Below are 19,849 nucleotides of genomic sequence, written 5' to 3'. Positions count from 1 at the left end.
AAGTCCTGTTTGTGGTTCAGCCTGACTGCTGTGTCATCTGAACAGGTTTACAGGGGCCCTAGTTGCCATTTTTGCTTTGGGATGATGACAGACACTATGACTGTTTCAAACATAGATTTATACAGTGGTTATAACACTGCACCACAGGTCTTCTGGCCCTGCCCATCCCGACATGGTTGTAAGGAAAAATACACAATTAGCTGGTCTCAGAGTGGTAGTCTGTGTCTTAAGTAGTTGCTCCACAGAGACTTGTTAGTGTCATCAGTGTTTACAGAGGCATTCCCTGGAACCAATGCTTGATTGATTAGTATATGATAAGGAGCTGACATTAAATGATGAGAAGCCCGATGAGAGTTTACAATCACATCCCTTTTACATCTCTCACGTCTATCAGTTTTGGTGTTCTGTACCCCTGACTTGACCCCTCTCCCTCGTTTCTGTCTCTCTGTCTCCCTCTCCCACTCTCCACCTCTCCATCTTTCTCTTTCTCAAGGACTGATTGTGTTGATATCTAGTGGACAGCTAAACTACGGAAGCATCCCCATATTGCGCTAACGGACACCGCCGTGCCCCCCTCTCAGGAATTAAATTACTTCCCCCTCGTTAGCTCGCCTGCCCTTTGCCACACTTAATTATTTCACTCATATTAACTCAACTTCAGCCACGGAGCCACAGATTGGATTTTTACATGCTCCCATCTGAGGCTGTCGGCCAATGAAATATTAAACAGAACACACTCAGGCAGCGCTGTTCCCTGGACCTGGAATCGATCAGCGGATCGGCTCAATCTCAATGTTGTGTGTATGAAGTAATAAATTCCCTTTTTTTCCTATATCTGCCTGCTTTTATAGCTGCAGGCTCTTGTTCTATATCTACTTGATTGATCTACCGGGTAGATGCTCACAGCTCTTTCTCAGACAGAAGTTAGTCCCTCTCATTTGTATAGTTACTCATGTACTTTCTCTGTGATGTGCTGTAGCCTTAATGAACAGTCATACAACATTAAAAGGTGTATGCAAGAAAAGTTGGATTTTTCAGTCTGAGCAGGTTTTGCAGGGTTTTAGTCAAGGAAATTAGAGAGTGTTTAATTGGCCAGTGGTTTGTAAGAGTGAATGTTTAATTTGTCCTGTCTCCTGATTTTGCAGAATTCTTTTTTTTTTTTTTTTTTGGGGGGGGGGGGGGGATTAATTAATTATTTTAGCTTTTGCAAGACTTTATGATTACTCGTAGTCTCAGTCACCAGTGTTGCTTTTGACTTCTTGTTTCCATCTGACTTTACTCATTTAAGCTTTAATACAGCCTCATAGACCTTGTTCATAGAACATTAAGCTCCTCTTAAATTTTCCAAAATGTTTTTATTTTCAGGAGCTACATAGAAATAAATTATGGGAACGGGCTTGTACTCAGTACATGAGGGGTGTCATTCCAGGTGGGGCACATTCATTGTAAGATTGAGCCAGACATGTAACCTGAACTGCTTCAGGAAACAGTGTATATTCAGCTGCACAAACTGGTCACATGAAAGACAATGCAAGTAGTCTAGGCCCCTCTGGCCATGAGCAAATGAATAATGTTATGTTGTGTGTTGCTGATGTAATTTCTCTCTCTCTCTCTCTCTCTCTCTCTCTCTGTCTCTCTCTGTCTCTCTGTCTCTGTGTCTCTCTCTCTCTCTCTCTCTCTCTCTCTCTCTCACTCTCTCTCTCACTCTGTCTCTCCCTCTCTCTCTCTCTATCTCTGCCCTGACAGACAGTAACTTTGTGCTGGGGAATGCCCAGGTCCAGTCCCTCTACCCAATCGTGTACTGCTCAGATGGGTTCTGTGAGCTGACTGGCTATGCTCGCGCCGAGCTGATGCAGAAGAGCTGCGCGTGTCACTTCCTGTATGGGCCGGAGACCAGCGACCGGCTCACGGCGCAGATCCAGGGAGCCCTGGATGAGCGCAGGGAGTTTAAGACTGAGCTGGTCTTCTACAAGAAGGGAGGTGAGAATGTCGGCCTTGTGCAATAAAGTCTTATCCATATATCGTACTTAACCCTGAAGGGAAGCAGTTAAAAGATTTTAAAGGGGTAGAAAACTGGTGTTCTTGGAGTTCAAAAGGGGGGCAGATGCATGGAAGGGGAGGGGGGAGGAGGGAGGGTGAGAGAGGGGAAAAAATTAGTACTTAAAAAAGATAGAAGGAGGGTGAAGCAAGAGGACACAGACTAAAGGAGAGGGTGGGGGTGGAGTTGGGACGTCTAAGGATTCTAAGAGGTGTGGGACAGATGGTTGGGAGCACTGTAAGAGATAGGAGAGGAAATATTCTGAAACAGATGAATGAACTGATAACAGGGGAAAGTAACAAGATGGTATCCTCTTATCTGGAACAGGAATAAATGTGATGTTTCACACTGTATCATCTGCCACGGACAACTGAACCAACAAAACCATACATAATCGTGTAGTGTCAACTCAATTCTGCCTCTTCAAGTGTACATTAAAGAGGATGACAAGCAGTATATGCAGTATTTCACAGTTAATGTTATCCAAATATTCACCCACCTTCTGCATGGGCCTCCTGCTGTGATTTAAGCAGCCGTGTAATTTGAGCACATTTGCCCTTTATAGATCTGAACTTGATAAGGGTTAATATAGGCCACACTGTTTTACATACTCAGCAGACAACTTTTGTTTCAAATTCTAAGGAGCTAATTATGTTTTCAAATACGTATTGACTTTTTCCAGACATTTTAGGACTAATCTGGAACTCAAATGCACATGTTCAAACAATCGCTGTGAGACAAACTGCTGGTGATTTTCCAGAGAACAGTCCAAGGTGCCCTTTAGATCTTCAAAAATTAAATAAATATTTACCAGCCTGCCTCTGTGCTCCACCGCAAGACTTGACCCTGCCTGGTCTTCATCACCTTCAATACATCATCCTTAAGCTGTCCATCCTGAGAGGAGGTAATGATGTGTCAACCCCGAGCTTTCGCCCGTGCGCCATCAGCCTTGCAGTGCAGGCACGCCTTGTAAAAAATTCAAAGGGAATACAGTAGTCAGTTCTGAGAGGAGCCTCCCCAAGGTGGATTCTTTTCCTGTTTTTCATCTGCACAGACCGTGCAGTACAACTCTCCGACCCCAAGGGTTTCCGCTCGACTGCCACTGTGCATCCTATATAGGCTAGATTGCACCCCCCTACCCACATGTAATAATCTCACAACGTCGCGTTCTGACTGTTCTTCAGTGTGAGAATTACTGAAAAGAGAGCTCTACAGGCTGGAATTTTACTGACGGTAGTTTGGTGGTGAAAAGATCAGCACCACCACCGCTTCCATAGGGTTCCATTCTCCTTCTTATGACACACTCCTTCATTCTCCCCCTCTCTCTCATTCTGCGCAATGCAATTAGAGTTGTGGGGAGGGGCCCTGCTGTGTGGACGTACCATGGACGTTGGCAACTAATCAATCCTTCCTATTATTGGCCAAAGTGGCCCTCACTGCCGGGCGGCTGGCTTTCGTGACCATCTGTCCATATCTGTGTCCTGAGCCGAGCCTCTGAAAACCTTCTAACTTTTTGATGATCATGAGATCAGAGGTTCAGCCGCCCACCAGCCGTGACAGGGGGTGGTGGAGGGGGGGGGGCAGACCAAAGGAACGTATTGTATGACTCAGGGCCAGGTTTGCTAAGGTGACAGGCGTAGCGCTGGAAATCAATGCGGTCACAGTCAGCATGGTGTTAATGGCCAATTTACCGAGACAAGTCATGTAAGCCAGGCCATTACGCAGTTTCACAGCGGTTCCCTATTTGCGGGTCACGCAAAACAGAACACAATGGACAGGATGTTACCTGTCTTACCAAGTCATGGGGACATATGCAAAAACAGTAGGTTTCCATGGATGGAAACAGTATTAGGTCTGCATTACAGAAGAAACATCTGAAGAAATGCAGAAGGCATGATAAAGATGAGAGTTCTTTACCATAAATTCAGTGAGGGTGAAAATACAGACGGTAATCCACCACCGAGATGTCTCACATCTTGAAGAGACTAGCAGGTGCAAATTGGACAAGTTGGACAAATATGTAACGTCTGCTGCGTTGTAAAATTAATATTCAAATGTGAATCTCGGGCTTTAGTAAATTCAAGGGAATACTTAATGGAACCCATTGAGTGTTAGTGCTTTTATTCCGGTTTTACATATGCATGTGAAGAACTGCGCAAGTATGAAGGGCAAAGGCACATGGTGTCCTGTTACGACTGATTAGAAAATCCCTCACGTTTTTTAGGGCCTTTACCCCCCTGAATGCGCACATAATCCTTTTTTAAACCTTACTATCGGTGACAGTCAGTGCCGGGCAGCAGCCACGTCTGTGTATTTGCCTCACACTGCAGCCATTTAGAGTTCCAAGCACAGACCTTCGCTAACTCCGCCTCTGTTTGCGTAGAGTGACAGATACACACACTCATGCTCATTTTGAAGGGCTTTTTGCCTTTTTTTTTTATATTAAATCAGCCATGTTCAACAGACAGCCTGCTTTAAACTAGGACAGGTTGTGGCAGGAGAGAATTTGAGATTCTGATCTGGCAGACATGTTTCCGAGCAGAATATGAGTTTTAGGCTGCAGTGCTGCTTGAGGAGGGGGTGACACTGTGACAGGTCTGTCTGGATAGAGGTTTTGTTGAGAGCACTTTGCTCTGCTCTCCTGCGTGATGGTTGATAGCTGAGGCTCGTGGGAAGGTGCAGGGTCCTGATGCAGGGGTTATAGTGACTGTCACTCACAGCCTCTCTGCAGAACTCTGCCTAACTGGGCTGAGTGTGTCTCTGTTTTGTTGGCAAGCAAACAGAGAAGATTCAGGCTAAGCATCACTCATACATGAATGCTCTCTCTCGCTCTCTCTCTCTCTCTCTCTCTCTCTCTCTCTCTCTCTCTCTCTCTCTCTCTCTCTCTCTCACACACACACACACACACACACACACACACACACACACACACACACACACAAACACTCACACGCACATGCACAGAGGCCTGAACCTCCGCAAATGTAAGCTCAGGCCCAAACACAGATAAGCACACATAGCCTACAACATACTTAATTGGCCTTTCAAACACAGCACTCCTAGACACATGTATTTTTTTCTGCATGCAGCTGGAATTAAATGGTTCAGAACTGTTACAGTCTTTCTTCCCATATTTCCAATTTGTTGGAGGGAATGCTCTTACTCTCAGGAGACTTCATTGCTGTTGCAATGATTGTTTCCAATCTTGACAAACAACTCGGAACAAATCTCAGCTCGGAATGAGGTATATAGGATATTCAGTATGAGTCTGTGAAGGTCCTTCTGTTTGTGTGTTTGTGTGTGTGTGTGTGTGTGTGTGTGTGTGTGTGTGGCAGGTACCCAGTTCTGGTGTCTTCTGGACATTGTTCCCATCAAGAATGAAAAGGGCGAGGTGGTGCTCTTCTTGGTGTCTCATAAGGACATCACTGACAACAAGAAGGACCAGGACACTGAGCAGGGCCCAGAGACAGGTGAGTTACACTGTGGGAGGGACAAGGGGAGGAGGGCCAACGTGGCCGTTGGGGCTAGAGTGAAACCTTACCAAATCCAATCCATAGATTGCTAGCCCTAGCCAGCAGGGGTGGATATGCATTTTATCCCTCTCATAAATCCATAGAAGTAGGACATGTAGCTGCTGGATGACGGCATCTGCACCACTTCATTGCCTCTGACCTTATACTCATTTTCCCATGAGTGATGGGTTTACGTCATGAGAATAATGAGTAAGTAATTACTTGATTTTTTTGTCAATACATTATGGATTTTGCTTATGGTTATTCAGTGATTCATAAACAAGTCGCTAATATGTTTGTAATTACCATTCAGTTGTTGTTCCCAGCATTTAGCAATGTGATGTAACCTTGCAACTTTGCACTTGCCCTGACACATGGAGCGGAGCATGTTCGAAGCATGATTTTACCCTCTACCTGTTTCCTCTGTTTTCATGGTCCAAAATAGTATACCTGCCTTCACTTAGCTGATTGTCTCAATGAGAAAGTAAGGGTGAATCTCATGGAATTACATGCTTTCAGGATTCTGAGAACTGAGGTTTAGTATGGAAAAAAAATCACGGCAGTGAAGCATTAGCCGATGTAAAATCAAACAAATTTCTCAGGGATTCATTTTATTGGAGGAGGAGATTTTACTGAGATTTGATGGAGGCTGATACTGTTTGCTCAGACATTGAACTCGGTTCTTTCACCCACTGACATTGTGCTTAAAACCTACCTCTGATAGTGCCAGGTGCCTTCGCTTGATTACAGAAGTCTAACGCTGCGTAATGTGTTTGGGAGAGAGCAGTGTCTGAGAAAAAGAGAGAGCGCGAGAGAGGGACAGACAGAATGAGAGAGAGAGAGAGAGAGAGAGAAACAAAAGGAGAGGGGAAAAAAAGAGCAGGAGGAATTTAATGATTCAGTCTGACATGGGCACAAACAAAAGCAAATTCACAAAACTGTGCTGAAGTCCAGCGCAACATCCTACTCCCTTCTGCTCCATGGCAAACAAAACTACATGATGAGCAATAAGATTATCTGGAGCCCTGCTGCACAGTTGGTATCCTCGTTTCTAATAAAGTCAGGATCGAGAGTGATGCACAGGTCCTCTGACAGCAGTTTCACACCAACGGGAAAGGGGGCCGTCCCGCAGTTAGCGGCGAAGTGGCTGTCTTCCTCTCTGGCTTTGTGTCTGTGGGTTAGCCAAGTGAGTCACACCGTTGTCACCGGGGCGGGGGGGAGGGGGGGGGGGTTAGCATATGGTGAATTCACATCTGGGCCAACACACTGGCACAATTAAGAAAGGTGAGACCTGCTAACTGCGATGCCAAAATATAAATACAGGGAGGGAGAGAGGGAGAGACAGAGAGGGAGGGGTGACAGTGATAGTGTCTCAAATGCACTATGCTCATAATAAAAGGAAAATTTTATTTCTGTAGAAGGTTTGGCAACATAAGCGCATTTGTCCTGCCGGGGAAATAACCTAAACCGATTAGAATTGAGCAAAGAGATGTGCAATGAATTGAGAATTGTGAATTGAGAGGGAGAGGAAATCATTTAAGGGCAAAAGAAGAGACGAAAAACTTCGCCCTGTTATCCTTGTCTGCCCTGTCTTGACGCCCTGTCTGTCGCCCAGATGAGGAGACGGGGCTGGAGGTGCACCGGGTCACCCGGCCCCCAGGCTTCAACGCCAACCGCCGCCGCAGCCGGGCCGTTCTCTACCACCTGTCGGGGCACCTGCAGAAGCAGGACAAGAGCAAGCTCAAGATCAACAACGTGAGTGCATTTCCGGAACGGCGCGGGCACAGGGGCAAAGCACATGCCCCATTCACTCATCACTCATATGCTCCACGAGTAACCCTGCCACTTTTGGCCCTGTGTGTACACTATTCAATTCCAGGAGGCTCATAGATGTTCTGAAACACTTTGTCTGGACCAGGACTCATGAATTGCTACACTTCTGCTGTGTCACACATAACTCTTAACTCAAACACACATTCCATGGAGTCTGTTTACACCAATAGTATGAGATTGTCTTTCTATTAGAAATAAAATGTTCCTATATTGAAAAAAACAGAGGCACTTTGTATGAGTACGTGAGGTGGTACTCAGAAGTGCATGCTGCCGAGAAAGACTGCCCCCACATAGAGTTGGGACCAGAGTGGTTCCCTGAGCTAGGGACCTGAGGCTCAGCTAGCAAACAATGTGTCCTAAAGTGATTTAGGCCATGTGGTTTTGGGGGTTGTGACTTGAGTCCCCACTAGGATTACCCCGGAACTCACATTTGCAGTGAACATACCAGGAGTTTTCAAAGTCGTACCCTCCAAGGTGAGGATGACCTCCCACAAGCTCAGGACTAGCACACTGCATTCCACTGAGAGCATCTCATGCTGTGACTTAAATCCTTCTGCCCTTTAGTTTGGAGATAATCCCAGAAATTGCAGAAGGTTAATGCGATTCACTGATCAATGCATCCCCAGTGCCTTGATCAGAGAGACAGGGGTCAAAGACCAAAGCTCACAGATGAAGCGCCTTAGGGTCAGATCACCTGCAAATGCATGTATCAGTCATGATGCAGATAGATTGCCTTTTAGCTCAAAGTGACCTTTTCAAGAACTGCCAATGGTTAAACACCATGATGCTCATACTTTTCATGAACTTCATGAGTTTAAGCATTTAGCGTACTGTTCGTGAATGTCTTTTAGCATGTGCTTTGGCACTTCTGCGTGTGAATCTGCGTGTGAATGAATATGTGTCTATATGTGTATCCATGTTTGCCATTCTCTACGCCCATCCAGAACATGTTTGGGGAGAAGCCACCCATCCCAGAGTATAAGGTGGCTGCCATTCAGAAATCTCGCTTCATCCTGCTTCACTACGGCACCTTCAAGGCAGGCTGGGATTGGCTGATACTCCTGGCTACGTTCTACGTCGCTGTCACTGTGCCCTATAACGTCTGCTTCAGCGTGGGTGGGGGGAGGGACGAGGGGGGCTCCAACCCCCGCAACCCACCCAGCGTCAGTGACATCCTGGTGGAGATCTTATTCATGCTGGGTAAGAAATTGCAGTGCCACTTGTCTGCGTCCAGGATTACCGCACGACTTAAATATGCAGCACCAGATTCCGATAGAATCAACCTGGGACAATCCAATTCTAATCTACTGTTTAATTCATCTGAGCAAATTACTGCCATAATGGAACCAATTCAACCACTCATCCCAGTCCTAAGAGCGTTAATTATTTACAGAGAGAGCCAGACATCCATTCGCATTCGTAATTTAGCGCTCAAACAAGAGCCACTGACAATCATCCTGAATCAGTTCAACCGATTAACTCCTCCCAGGTGGTTGCTGGATAACTTGTTCTCATTAGGAATATGATTCCAAATCAATGATTTACTGTGACCAAGGAGATTTGCTCAATCATGCAGCTTCGCTGTGTCTTTGAAGCTGATTTTAGCCACTGCAGTAGACAACCCCAAGGACTCATTCTGTGTCAAAGCCTTAATGACTGCAAAGACTCAGATCCCCCATCTCAAAGAGCAGGCTCTGTGGATATCGACATGCTATCCATCCTGGTCTTCAAATGGAAGAGATACACGGCACAGGCTCAGAACTCATGAACATGTCTGAGATGATGTGTGTGCAGAGTAGGAGATATGGTGAGATATGATTACACTGATGTTGAGTGAGCTGAGAAAGGTTCCTAAGGCAGTGATGAATGTGTGTTCAATGGTGCTGACTTTATCCATTCTAATCACAGTACTCTCACCCCTTATCCCTAAGAGAACACTATGTAACCAAGCTTAACCTATCTTCCCGACAGCTGGCGAGGTTGCTTATGCTGTTGATTCCATTTGGCACTAATTGTATTTCTTTAAGGTAGTCGGTACTTACCAGCATAGCCTGGTCTACTAATGAAAGTAAACCATTGATTATGAACAGAAATTTACATGTTGTGATATAATGATAATCAAAGCACTTTGTTTTAATTACTGCCTTCTAATTAAAAGAGATTGATTAAAACAGACGATTGGCTTCATGCAAAAAAGAGAGATGTTTTAAAAGGCACATGAGGCCTTTTTATGCAAAATGATCTGTAGCTAATTTCATTAAACTTCATCATGCTCACCGTATGTTATTGGAACTGGATCTGAAGATAAGCCCCAAGGAAAGTGTAAATGGCCCAAACAAGGCATGTTTGTAGTTCCCTGTCATGTGACCTATGAACTTATGTGAACAGATGGTGAACACTTCCCCGATGCATCATTTCTTTGTGCAGTGACCTAAAGCGCCTTTTCAAAAGGACAGCAAGTCCTTTGTTCATAGGTCGATGGCTTGCTCCGAACGCCTAATAGGCCCAATGAGATAAAAAGGTCACTGTGCTGACGCCGTGGTTGTTCTCGCACCCCAGACATCGTGCTGAACTTCCGAACCAGCTACGTGAGCACGTCCGGCCAGGTGGTGTACGACGCTCGCTCCATCTGCGTTCACTACGCCACCACCTGGCTGTTTGTGGACCTGATCGCCGCCCTGCCCTTTGACCTGCTGTACGCCTTCAACGTCAGCGTGGTGAGTATCCCTCGCAGGGGCTCCCTCCGGCCAGCCACATCGACAGCGCTCGGCACGAGAGAGGCTGATCAAGCCAGTCATTCCAGCACGTGCCACCAAACAGACCAAGAGGAGGGGGGTTTCGTTATGATTGTGTCAGTATTTAACCTTGCCACTTCACAAATTTGTTCATTAAATGAATGCCATTGAATCATTTTACAAGACTGGGGGAATGTGCTATAGATGAGCCAAGTTTTGTTGCTCCTGAAATGACACATCTTGTCCCTATCAAGATACTTACAACCCGTAATTGCAGGTTCCTGTCTGTGTTGTAGAAAAATCGAGAGCTGTCTGAGGAAAATGTCAATATGTATTTGACATTTAAAGCCTACAGCATCACAGAGTAGGGGAATGAGGACTAACTACTTGGAACATACTTATGTATGCTTAGAATACTTTATTTCTGGGTTTCATTTCTCAGATTTTGAGAATATTGTTTTTTCCAGGTGATCAGATGAAAGGTTGCCTGAGAGAATGTGTAAAGAGTGTGTGGGCTTGTTCTCTGATAATTAACCTGAAAATGTAAACCTAAATGGAGCTTGAAGGTTTTATGAACATAGTCAAAAAAGAATTTTTAAATGAACCCCGGGGAAAGAAAGAGTTCATTTAATTGGAAAAACCAAGTTCACACCATCATTTAAAAGGCCATAACAAAGCAGATCGGCAGCGGACATCCAACTGAACTGAAGTTTTCTTGAGTTTTATATTCTCACAGAACAACTTCAAAGTTCCCATAAAGCACAGAGCCGGGTGAGAAAGTGAATGTACTGCTCCGAAAAGCGTCAGGACTCTGCTGTACTGCGCTGCCACAGACAGACACGGCAGAGCCTGATTCTGCCCCGATGCCCTTCGACCTCTGACCTCTCACCCCTCTATTTGCAGAACTTTGGCGTGCACCTGCTGAAGACAGTGCGGCTGCTGAGGCTGCTGCGTCTGCTGCAGAAGCTGGAGCGCTACTCCCAGTACAGCGCCGTGGTGCTCACCCTCCTCATGTCCATGTTCGCCCTGCTCGCCCACTGGATGGCCTGCGTCTGGTACTTCATCGGCCGGCGGGAGATTGAGAGCAACAGCCCCGGAACCTGGGACATCGGTCAGTGCACCTCCGCCCTGCAGCTCCCACTGAATACATCGTAAAACCTAGAACTGCACCATAAAACACAGAGGTTTACAGTGGAGCACCACTATAATACTACACAGAATTACACAGCGGAACTACTCAACAATACTACATAACACTCTGAAGTGGAATTACACAACAGTACTACACAGAACTACACCATAATACACTGCAACCTTTGCTCACTTGCAAAAAAAAATGCAGCTTGAACCAAAATGTGGCAATATTTTATCTAGTAAAGATAAACCAGGCCAGAGGGATACACCTCACACACCCTGCATGCCCCCCTAACCCCTCACACCCTATACGCGCCTCACACCCCTCAGTTCTCACACACCTAGCTCTCCCCACCCCTCCAGTTCTGGGCTGTTATTGCAGTGATGACTTTGGGAGAGAGCTGCTGCGTCTCACCGTCGAACAGGAAGTGTCGCTTTGCTCCCTCATTAGCTGCTGTAACAGAGAGAGGGCCCTGGCTGTGTTCCCCACCATCTGTTCACAGCAGCGCAGCCGGACCCAGGCCTGCGTGAAGATTTTAGCAGGGGGTTGGGTTGGGGATGTGGGGGGGGGTTGAGGGTGGTGAGGCAGTGTGTGTGACACAGGGCGCAGGGAGGAGGAGGGGACAGGGGATGCAAATAGAAGCAGGATAGTGAGGGGACTTACAGATGGTAGTTTACCTATCGACTGTGACAGAATGCAGACACAGCAATAATGTTCTACAGCCCCATAAGACAGGGATGGCACCTGTTCAGCCAGTCCATAAACCCTTCATGCAAAACATATGGGTCCTGTGGCTCGTTTTGCTTCTTGGGGGGATGACAGGATAGCGACCACCCGACAGTAGCTTCAGCAATAGAGAGAGGCTTTGCGGCTTCTGTCGTGCTGGTGGTGTCTTTGATCCACTCAAATTGCCTGACATTTAGGAAAAACACCGAGGGTATCGCGCTCGCCTCTGAAGGCGAGCTCAGCGTTAACCCCGTCAGAGGGATGCAGGAGTCCTGTCGGCGACGCGTCTCCACTCTCAGGCTCTAATCATGTTTTCGTCTTGCGGTCTGAAATCCCGGCGCTGTGTAGTCGGCTCCGGGGCCTGTTAGATGCATAGATCGGCAGGCAGCAGCCTCGCGTGAGAGGGGCACTAATGAGCCCGGCGTACAGCAAAGCGGAAAGGCAGCCTGTCAGTAGCTGAGGCAAATCACCTGACCGAAACAATACCCTATTCAAACCATCGTTATCCGAACACTTAGGCAGCTATGCTGTGGAACATTGATAAAAGCATGCGCTGGAATGAGCCTGCCACATTAATTGCGGTGTCGTTTGGCAACAGCCAGCCGTGTACAGTCAGATCCCAACCCAAGCCCAGCTGTCCTAAGGTCCCTGAATGTGCAATAGGATCAAATTGACGAAATTGGACCCGGAACTTTCCTGGGACGTGTATTCTAGGGAAAACAGAGCTGCTGGAAAACTGGATTTCCTGGAATCATGCCTGGGTTAAAATGATCTAAGTAAATATCATTCGTTAATGCGGTTTGTTTTTGTTAATGTGTTGAACTTTCATTCATCTTATCAGCAGGCAATGTAATATAGGTCAGCTATATGTGTTTGGACATATGCAGATGGCTGCCACACCTACCATGTGGCGGCAGTTCTGTAATTAGCTTTCAGGAATCTGTGCTTGTTTTCTGTAAGCATGTAACACCATTGCATTAACAGATGTACCGAAACTGGCAGATGTCAGTATAAATTAATAAGTAACTAAAGGGTTTGTGAATTCTGAAACAAACGTATAAAATTCTCATTCCCGATCATTTAATTGGTGTAATATTATGACAATAATTTTGTGCAACAGAAATGTTACAGCATTTTGAGAATGTTGAATTTGCTTCTGAGTGAAGTAATGATGTTTTTGTCTGTGGCAATAGCATTGATTTAAGGCACTTGTTCCCAAACAACAGTAGTTACCCTAAGGGATTTGTTCAGGGGTTGCCTGGAACAATGTGTGTTCTGACAATTGTTATTCAGAAGATTCATATGTAATTTACAGATTCAATGGTTTTTCCTAGAATATAGTCTTCAGAATTGAACCACTCAATTATATATTGCTCATTTACAAGGATGGTCAAGCATACAGCCATAAATATGCTGAAGCACTTACACACATACACATACAGAGAGCAGGGATACATAAGATCTTACACACAGTACTGCACAACCCAGCCAGTGCACATAGTTAAAATCTGCCTCTTGCTCCTTTCTGTGGAGCAGGAATAATGAATTTAGGAGCTTGTTAACTGTGGCAAGGGTGGAGGGTATGATCTCTGGTGCTCTCAGATCAGACGCAAGTGCTTTCTCAGATGTCCTGAGCAGGACCAGAGTAACTCTCCTCAGCACGATGTCTCACCGGAGTCACGCGGTGCAGTGCAGTGCAGGAGTTTGCCAATTTGCCGTAGCATTTGTTCTGCTTACCGTGAGATTTGACCGGCTAGCGGCAGAATCCTGGCAATTTGCTGTGTGCGATTTTCGACAGGCTGGTGAGAGCAGACCTCTGCTGTGCATTGGACAGCTGTTAACTACCAGAGTTCCTATCTCCCCATCACACCCTCTCCTCCAGCTTAGTCCCCTGCTCCTCCTCTCCCTCAGCCCTAACTGCCGGTTTCCCTCCCAGTTCCGGAGCTTGTCTGCGGAACTGCCGTGGTTACCCGCTGACCTTTCCGCAAGGTCACATATCTTTGAATATCGCTTCCAAGCCCTAAGGATCAGATGAAGGGTTGTCTTCTCTACGTGAAAAGCCAGGGCTGGGGGACTGAGAGCCGAGCAGGAGAGAGTGTGAAAGCCCCAGGGGCCCGGCGGTCTCCAGAAAGTGCCCGCTCTGCAAGTCGATGAGCTGGAACTCGCTGGAGTTCAGGACCCAGGACAGAGGCAGAAAGCAGCGTGGACAGGGTAACAGGCTGAGCGGAATCATTTCAGAACCCTGGACAGAGGCAGCTAGACACCTTTTTTAAGCGGGATACAGTGAAGTGAAAGGAAGGGCAGAGGAAAATTCAACTTCAGTGCCATCATGAACCCACACACATACCCATGCATGTGCACACACGTACACACACACGCGTACATGCATGTACACATATGACATGCACACCCAAAAAATCTCTCTCTCTCTCTCTCTCTCTCTCTCTCTCTCACACACACACAAAATGGTAATCACCATTCCTACTCAATATGGTGCAGGTATGTGCTGCTGCATTAATGATATGTTTAGAAAATAGCTGAAGTGTGACATTCATAATGATAATATTTATTAGCATGCGGTTTCTAGCTCATTCCCAATGAGACTTATTACTCGTAGTGCTCAGCTGTGCAATTGGGTTGCACTGAAGGACCTTCACTGCTCCAAAGATCAATGGTACAGCAGTTGTGCTCCACCCAGGATTAGGGATTTAAGTCCTCTAATCCAGAGCAATGGAGTGCTTTATTTTTCTCCTGTCTTAACATCCTTGTTTCACGCCAGAGGAAATTGCTAACACCTGTGCAATATCTCTGTGTCTCTTCTTTAGGCTGGCTGCATGAGCTTGCAAAGCGTCTGGGCACCCCTTACTTCCTGTCCCCCTTATCCTCACTGCTCGGAGTCTCTGACTCTGTGCACCCCACAAGCATGGATGGGGTGGCAGCCAACGGCAGCCAATGGAATGTCTCCGGGGCAGAGCTGGCGGGGCGGGACTCCTGGAATTCCAGCCAATGGAACGCGACGGGGGCGGGGCTGGGTGTGGGGCAGACGACGGTCTCCGGGACAGCTCAGTGGAACGGGACGGGGGTGGAGCTGGGGGGCGGGCCCTCGGTGCGCAGCTCCTACGTGACGTCTCTCTACTTCGCCCTGAGCAGCCTGACCAGCGTCGGCTTTGGCAACGTCTCCGCCAACACCGACTCGGAGAAGATCTTCTCCATCTGCACCATGCTCATCGGTGGTGAGTGTCAATGGATTGTCCACTTTTTTTTCCTTTTATGTGTTTTTTGATGTTTCTGATTCACTACATCCAAGAGCTGGTGCAGGATGACAGACAACCGATTGTCTGCAGGCCAGCACTGTTAGGATGGGACTCCTAACAACGGATTGCAAAGGGGGTGGGGTAAACAGTGGCCCAAATATTGCAAATTCACAGATCCAAGGATCTGTTTTTGCACAGGACCTGCATATTCATTGATCTTCATATTAACAAGTCTGCTCAATTCATTCTCTCATTCTCTGAGGCTACTGTCAGCCCATCTAGAAAACATAATTGCTGACAATCTGTGCAGTTATTAATTAATCCTCATGAATATATGCACTGTCTTACCTCGGTGAGTTCAACACCCTGAGCTCTGAGGGTGTGAAAACATGCCGAGAAGTATTGGCAAACCATTGCTACCATGACCCAACAACATTCTACAAGCTGTGGAGCCCAGCTGAGATGTGTTATTTATTCTCTCCATGGCAACCATGACACTGCCTGTATGATGTCACCCACAAGAGAACATTTAAATACGTACTCCTCGGCTGTATATGTAGCGCTCCTCAGAGCCGTGACAGCAACAGGTGTCATTCACAAGAGCACAGCCCTTCACACCAAGCAGTGAGTCACCTCCAATTTGCCGGAGTTGAATGAGGACGAGTGTTCCGTACGCAGCGGCCTGCATCCCTGTGGTCTTGGAACAGAGTCACGCCGTCCTCTCCTGAGCCATTTCAGGCACATGGTCCCATTCAGAACGCAGCAGGGCACAGCACACGGCCAGGAGAGCGCTTTGGCACAGGCCGGACCGGGCCGATCCACTGACTCAGACAGCATTCCCTTCCTCTGGAGCCCAGCCGTTCAGGCCTACTCCCAGGGACCCGCAGTTCCCAGACACTCCACCGCCTCGTGACGCTGACAGTCAACTTTGCTTGCGAGGAACGTTAGTTGGTCTCAGAAAGCCAGAAATCTTGCAGCACGGCAGCCCTCTGGGGCCAGGAGCCCTGAGGTAGAGCTACAGCTGCAATGAAAAGAGACTGCGGGAAAAAAAGTGCAATGAAAAGAGCTGTTATGTAAGCGGAATGATATTTGAAATGAAGTCGTCTGCTTGCTGTAATACGGGGGTGACAAATTCGCTTTTGAAGGAGCCATGGGAACAGGGTCCTGCCCCATGCTTTGGTGTCATTACAGCCTAATTATGGAGGAAAAGGAACCCTCTCTCTCTCCGTGTGCCTATTTCTTCCCCTCTCCATCTCTTGCTCTCTGGTTCACTCTCTCCTGTAATTTCACAGTTGCACTCTTAAACATTTCATTCCATGCAATTTAAAAAAAACAAAAAACAAAACACTGTTCAACTGCCTGCAAATAAATAACTTTGCCAGCAGAGCAAGTGATTGAAGCTTTGCTTGACCTGGAACGGTCCTGCATCTCTCATCAGCACAGACACATCTCCTCCGCAGTACCGCTTTCTCGAGCGAGTGTGCCTGTGCGTGAGCCGCAGCCACACGAGAGCACGGGGGCCCCGAAGTCACGTCCAGCCTCTCTCGTGGCATTATGGAAATGAGCATCAGGGTTACTGACGGGACCACCACCGCCAATCAGGCTCCCACTTTCAGGACAATCACCTCTCTCAGCTTGGACTGGCCTAAATATTCAGTTATCTCGTTAACTGGTTTGATTCCCCTGGGGTGATAAATATGCAACAGTCTGGGCTTTGTGTTGTTTCTTCTCCTTTTGCCAGATGCAAATGGTAATACCCGTACACCTCTGTCCATTATTCATGTGGATCCCTTTGCAGCAGAGCAGGTGTTATTACATTGGCCCTGTTTTTTATGATTTTGGCTCTCCATCCAAAGTGTATCTGTCCATCCCCGCACTGACTACATTTCCCATGAGACCACACTGAATGGTTGGCTTACTGGAGTGGCTTTCTGTGCAAAAAGCAAAAACAAGATGAAACAAATCACAGTGAAGCCAAAGGAAATGGCACTTTTCCACCTTTTGCAATTCCAATTTGTGGCAAGTATAATGCATGAAAATGGGAATGAAGCCTCGGAGCAAAATAACAAGACCAGTTCTTTTTGTCAGATTACCTCCTATTTTTCTAGCCACAAAGACAAGAAGAGCAATAATGAGCCTCATGTGAGATATCTATTCTTTTCCTGACAGGGGGTGTCATTGGGGAAAATGGGGTTCGGTTTTGTGTGGGGAAGATTTAGGAAACCTGCTGGGGAAAGGAGGGGAGGGACAGAGTGTGAGTGTGTGTGTCAGCCAGGTGGCACCACACTGACTGACTCCTGCAGATGGAGAAACGGCCTATTCCACTAACCCCCTTTCACGCACCGAGAGGCGAAAGGCCAATTACTGTCCCTGCCAGCTGGCAGCTTTTCCACCACCCACATCACACAAAAACACTTTAAAACCTTTCAAACATTTTTAAAACCAATAACAGTGGCAGAGAAGGGTGTGTTTGCTGCCACTGTGACCGCAATAGAAGGCAGAGGAGACACTCAGGTGACAGGGTGAACACTTAGACAGGAGACTGTCACGGCAAGGACCCACCTTGCATACAGTAATTTGCCTGCTATCTGTATGTTGGCTGAAGCCTTACAAGACAGTAACTGAGAAAAAAGCTTTTGGATCACTGACAGAGAATCTTAATTAAAACTCTTTATAAAAGTCACATTATGAACAACAAAGGAACTTCCTCATAAATTGTTTCTGACTGCACCATTGTTCAGTGCATTGATGTAATATCTACAGTTGAGGAATTTTTAAGTCCATGGAGAACTCAATATCTTTGCCAGCCAAGAACTCTGTCTTTGCCTCCACTACAATGGGAGTATTAATGGAGAGTATTTAGAATCCCTCTCACAAATCCATGCCATCTCCTTCTCTTTCCACTTCTCTCTCACCCTCACGCGCACACGTACACACACATACACGTGTGCAAGCGTGAACACACACAGAGTATTACCTCAGCACTCTTCATTATGACACAGCGTGGGGTCGGCACACAGCAACTGCCTTCCAACGGGGGTCCTATATCCACTGCTCAGAGACTAATTACAGCCCTAACCTTAACTCTCCATTGTGAGAGCCGTCACAAGCGTCCCCACTTACAGACAAGTGGGAGAGAGATGGAAGAGAGATGAAGAGAGTGGAAGAGACTGGGAGAGAAGGAGGTGGAAAGAGTGTAAGGTCAAGGGAGAAAGTGAGAAAACTCTGCACGTAATGGGCCATTCATGTTGCGCTGACATTTCAAAATTAGCTACTGCTAAATTCCGTTTTTTACTGACGTGACATCTCACCAAAATGTAACAACACCATTATCTTCAAGAGGTGTTTATTTTACATTGTGCTGAGTATTTACCTCCTGTCTACCCTCACTTGTTTGAGAGATGACAAGAGCAGGATGAAGTACAGTACTGTACAGTACAGTACAGTACCAGTCTCTGTTTGCATGGATATTACTGTCACACTGCAGTCTCTCCCTCCTGCTTGATATGACAGATGAGCACAGAAATGGAGGTTAGAGGTTTATCAGTGTTAGACTAGAGGTGGATACACTGTGTCAACAAACAGCTCTCTAACACCCGGCATGGCCAGCTTTCACTGTCCCTGTATTGAAGGTGGGAGGTTTTGAGCATGTGAACCTTGTTGGGGTTCCCTGTTGGTGCCTGCGTTCTCCCATATAATCTCTATGGGGTTAGGAAAGGGACACGCCTGCCAGGCCCCCATGAGCGTCTCTTGTATCAGCAGTTTCCCCAGCAGAGGCACGGTCCATTAAACAGTGCAAAGAGAAAGTGCTCTGAGCACAGACCATGTGGATAATAGACTAAAAGACTGAATGCACATGAACCCACACTGTCAGGGAAAAAATGTTCCAGATTATCATACAACGGCAACAAAGGCAGTATATGAATTGTCTGCCAGTATATGAGTTGATAATTAAATGTGCTCATTGGAAGAATATTTGAGAATAATATGCTAATATACTGTGCTCATGCACATATGCACCCACATATATGCAATATATATATAGTGCAGTCATGCATGCTGTGTTGGACTGGCCAAAAGATTTAGCATTACGTCTGCCTGCCTCTCTTCCCCCTGCAGCCCTGATGCACGCAGTGGTCTTTGGGAACGTGACGGCCATCATCCAGCGCATGTACTCCCGCCGATCCCTCTACCACACCCGCACCAAGGACCTGAAGGACTTCATCCGCGTGCACCGCCTGCCCAAGTCGCTGGAGCAGCGCGTGATGGAGTGCTTCCAGACCACCTGGTCCGTCAACAACGGCATTGACGTCAGCGAGGTGTGTACGGTAGCAACGCGTGAAAGCCACCGTGAGCCATCTCACACCGGGGAACAGCAGCGGTTCACCAGAGACCTTTGTTCAGGCTCCTCTGGTTAAACCATCCACCGTCTGTGGTTTTGTCTCCCACTTTCCACTCAGACCCCAAAGACTGGCCCTAAACCACACCCCTGACCCAACCCTGACTCTGAGCTCCCAAGGGTAACATGGTGCTTAAATCAAACACTTGACTACCTCATCGAGCGCTGAGGGACTTAGTGGCTTTAAGTAATTCTGATACTGTGTTCTTAAGTCACC

General features: G+C 46.9%; 1 protein-coding gene across 1 annotated transcript in view; it reads left to right on the top strand.

The window, feature by feature from the left end:
• Positions 1-19,849, top strand: part of kcnh3 (potassium voltage-gated channel, subfamily H (eag-related), member 3) — a 91,614-nt gene that overhangs the window by 51,219 nt on the left and 20,546 nt on the right. The window contains exons 3-10 of the mRNA XM_036544741.1: positions 1,747-1,980; positions 5,374-5,508; positions 7,166-7,305; positions 8,328-8,583; positions 9,943-10,100; positions 11,022-11,229; positions 14,805-15,212; positions 19,353-19,552. Of these exons, the coding sequence (XP_036400634.1) occupies positions 1,747-1,980; positions 5,374-5,508; positions 7,166-7,305; positions 8,328-8,583; positions 9,943-10,100; positions 11,022-11,229; positions 14,805-15,212; positions 19,353-19,552 (1,739 nt within the window). The remainder of the gene's footprint in view (positions 1-1,746; positions 1,981-5,373; positions 5,509-7,165; positions 7,306-8,327; positions 8,584-9,942; positions 10,101-11,021; positions 11,230-14,804; positions 15,213-19,352; positions 19,553-19,849) is intronic.

Source organism: Megalops cyprinoides, chromosome 14 (genome assembly GCF_013368585.1).
Source record: "Megalops cyprinoides isolate fMegCyp1 chromosome 14, fMegCyp1.pri, whole genome shotgun sequence".
Classification (NCBI taxonomy): Eukaryota; Metazoa; Chordata; class Actinopteri; order Elopiformes; family Megalopidae; genus Megalops; species Megalops cyprinoides.
The sequence above is the reverse complement of the archived record's forward strand: the minus strand, read 5'-3'. Positions and strand labels throughout refer to the sequence as shown.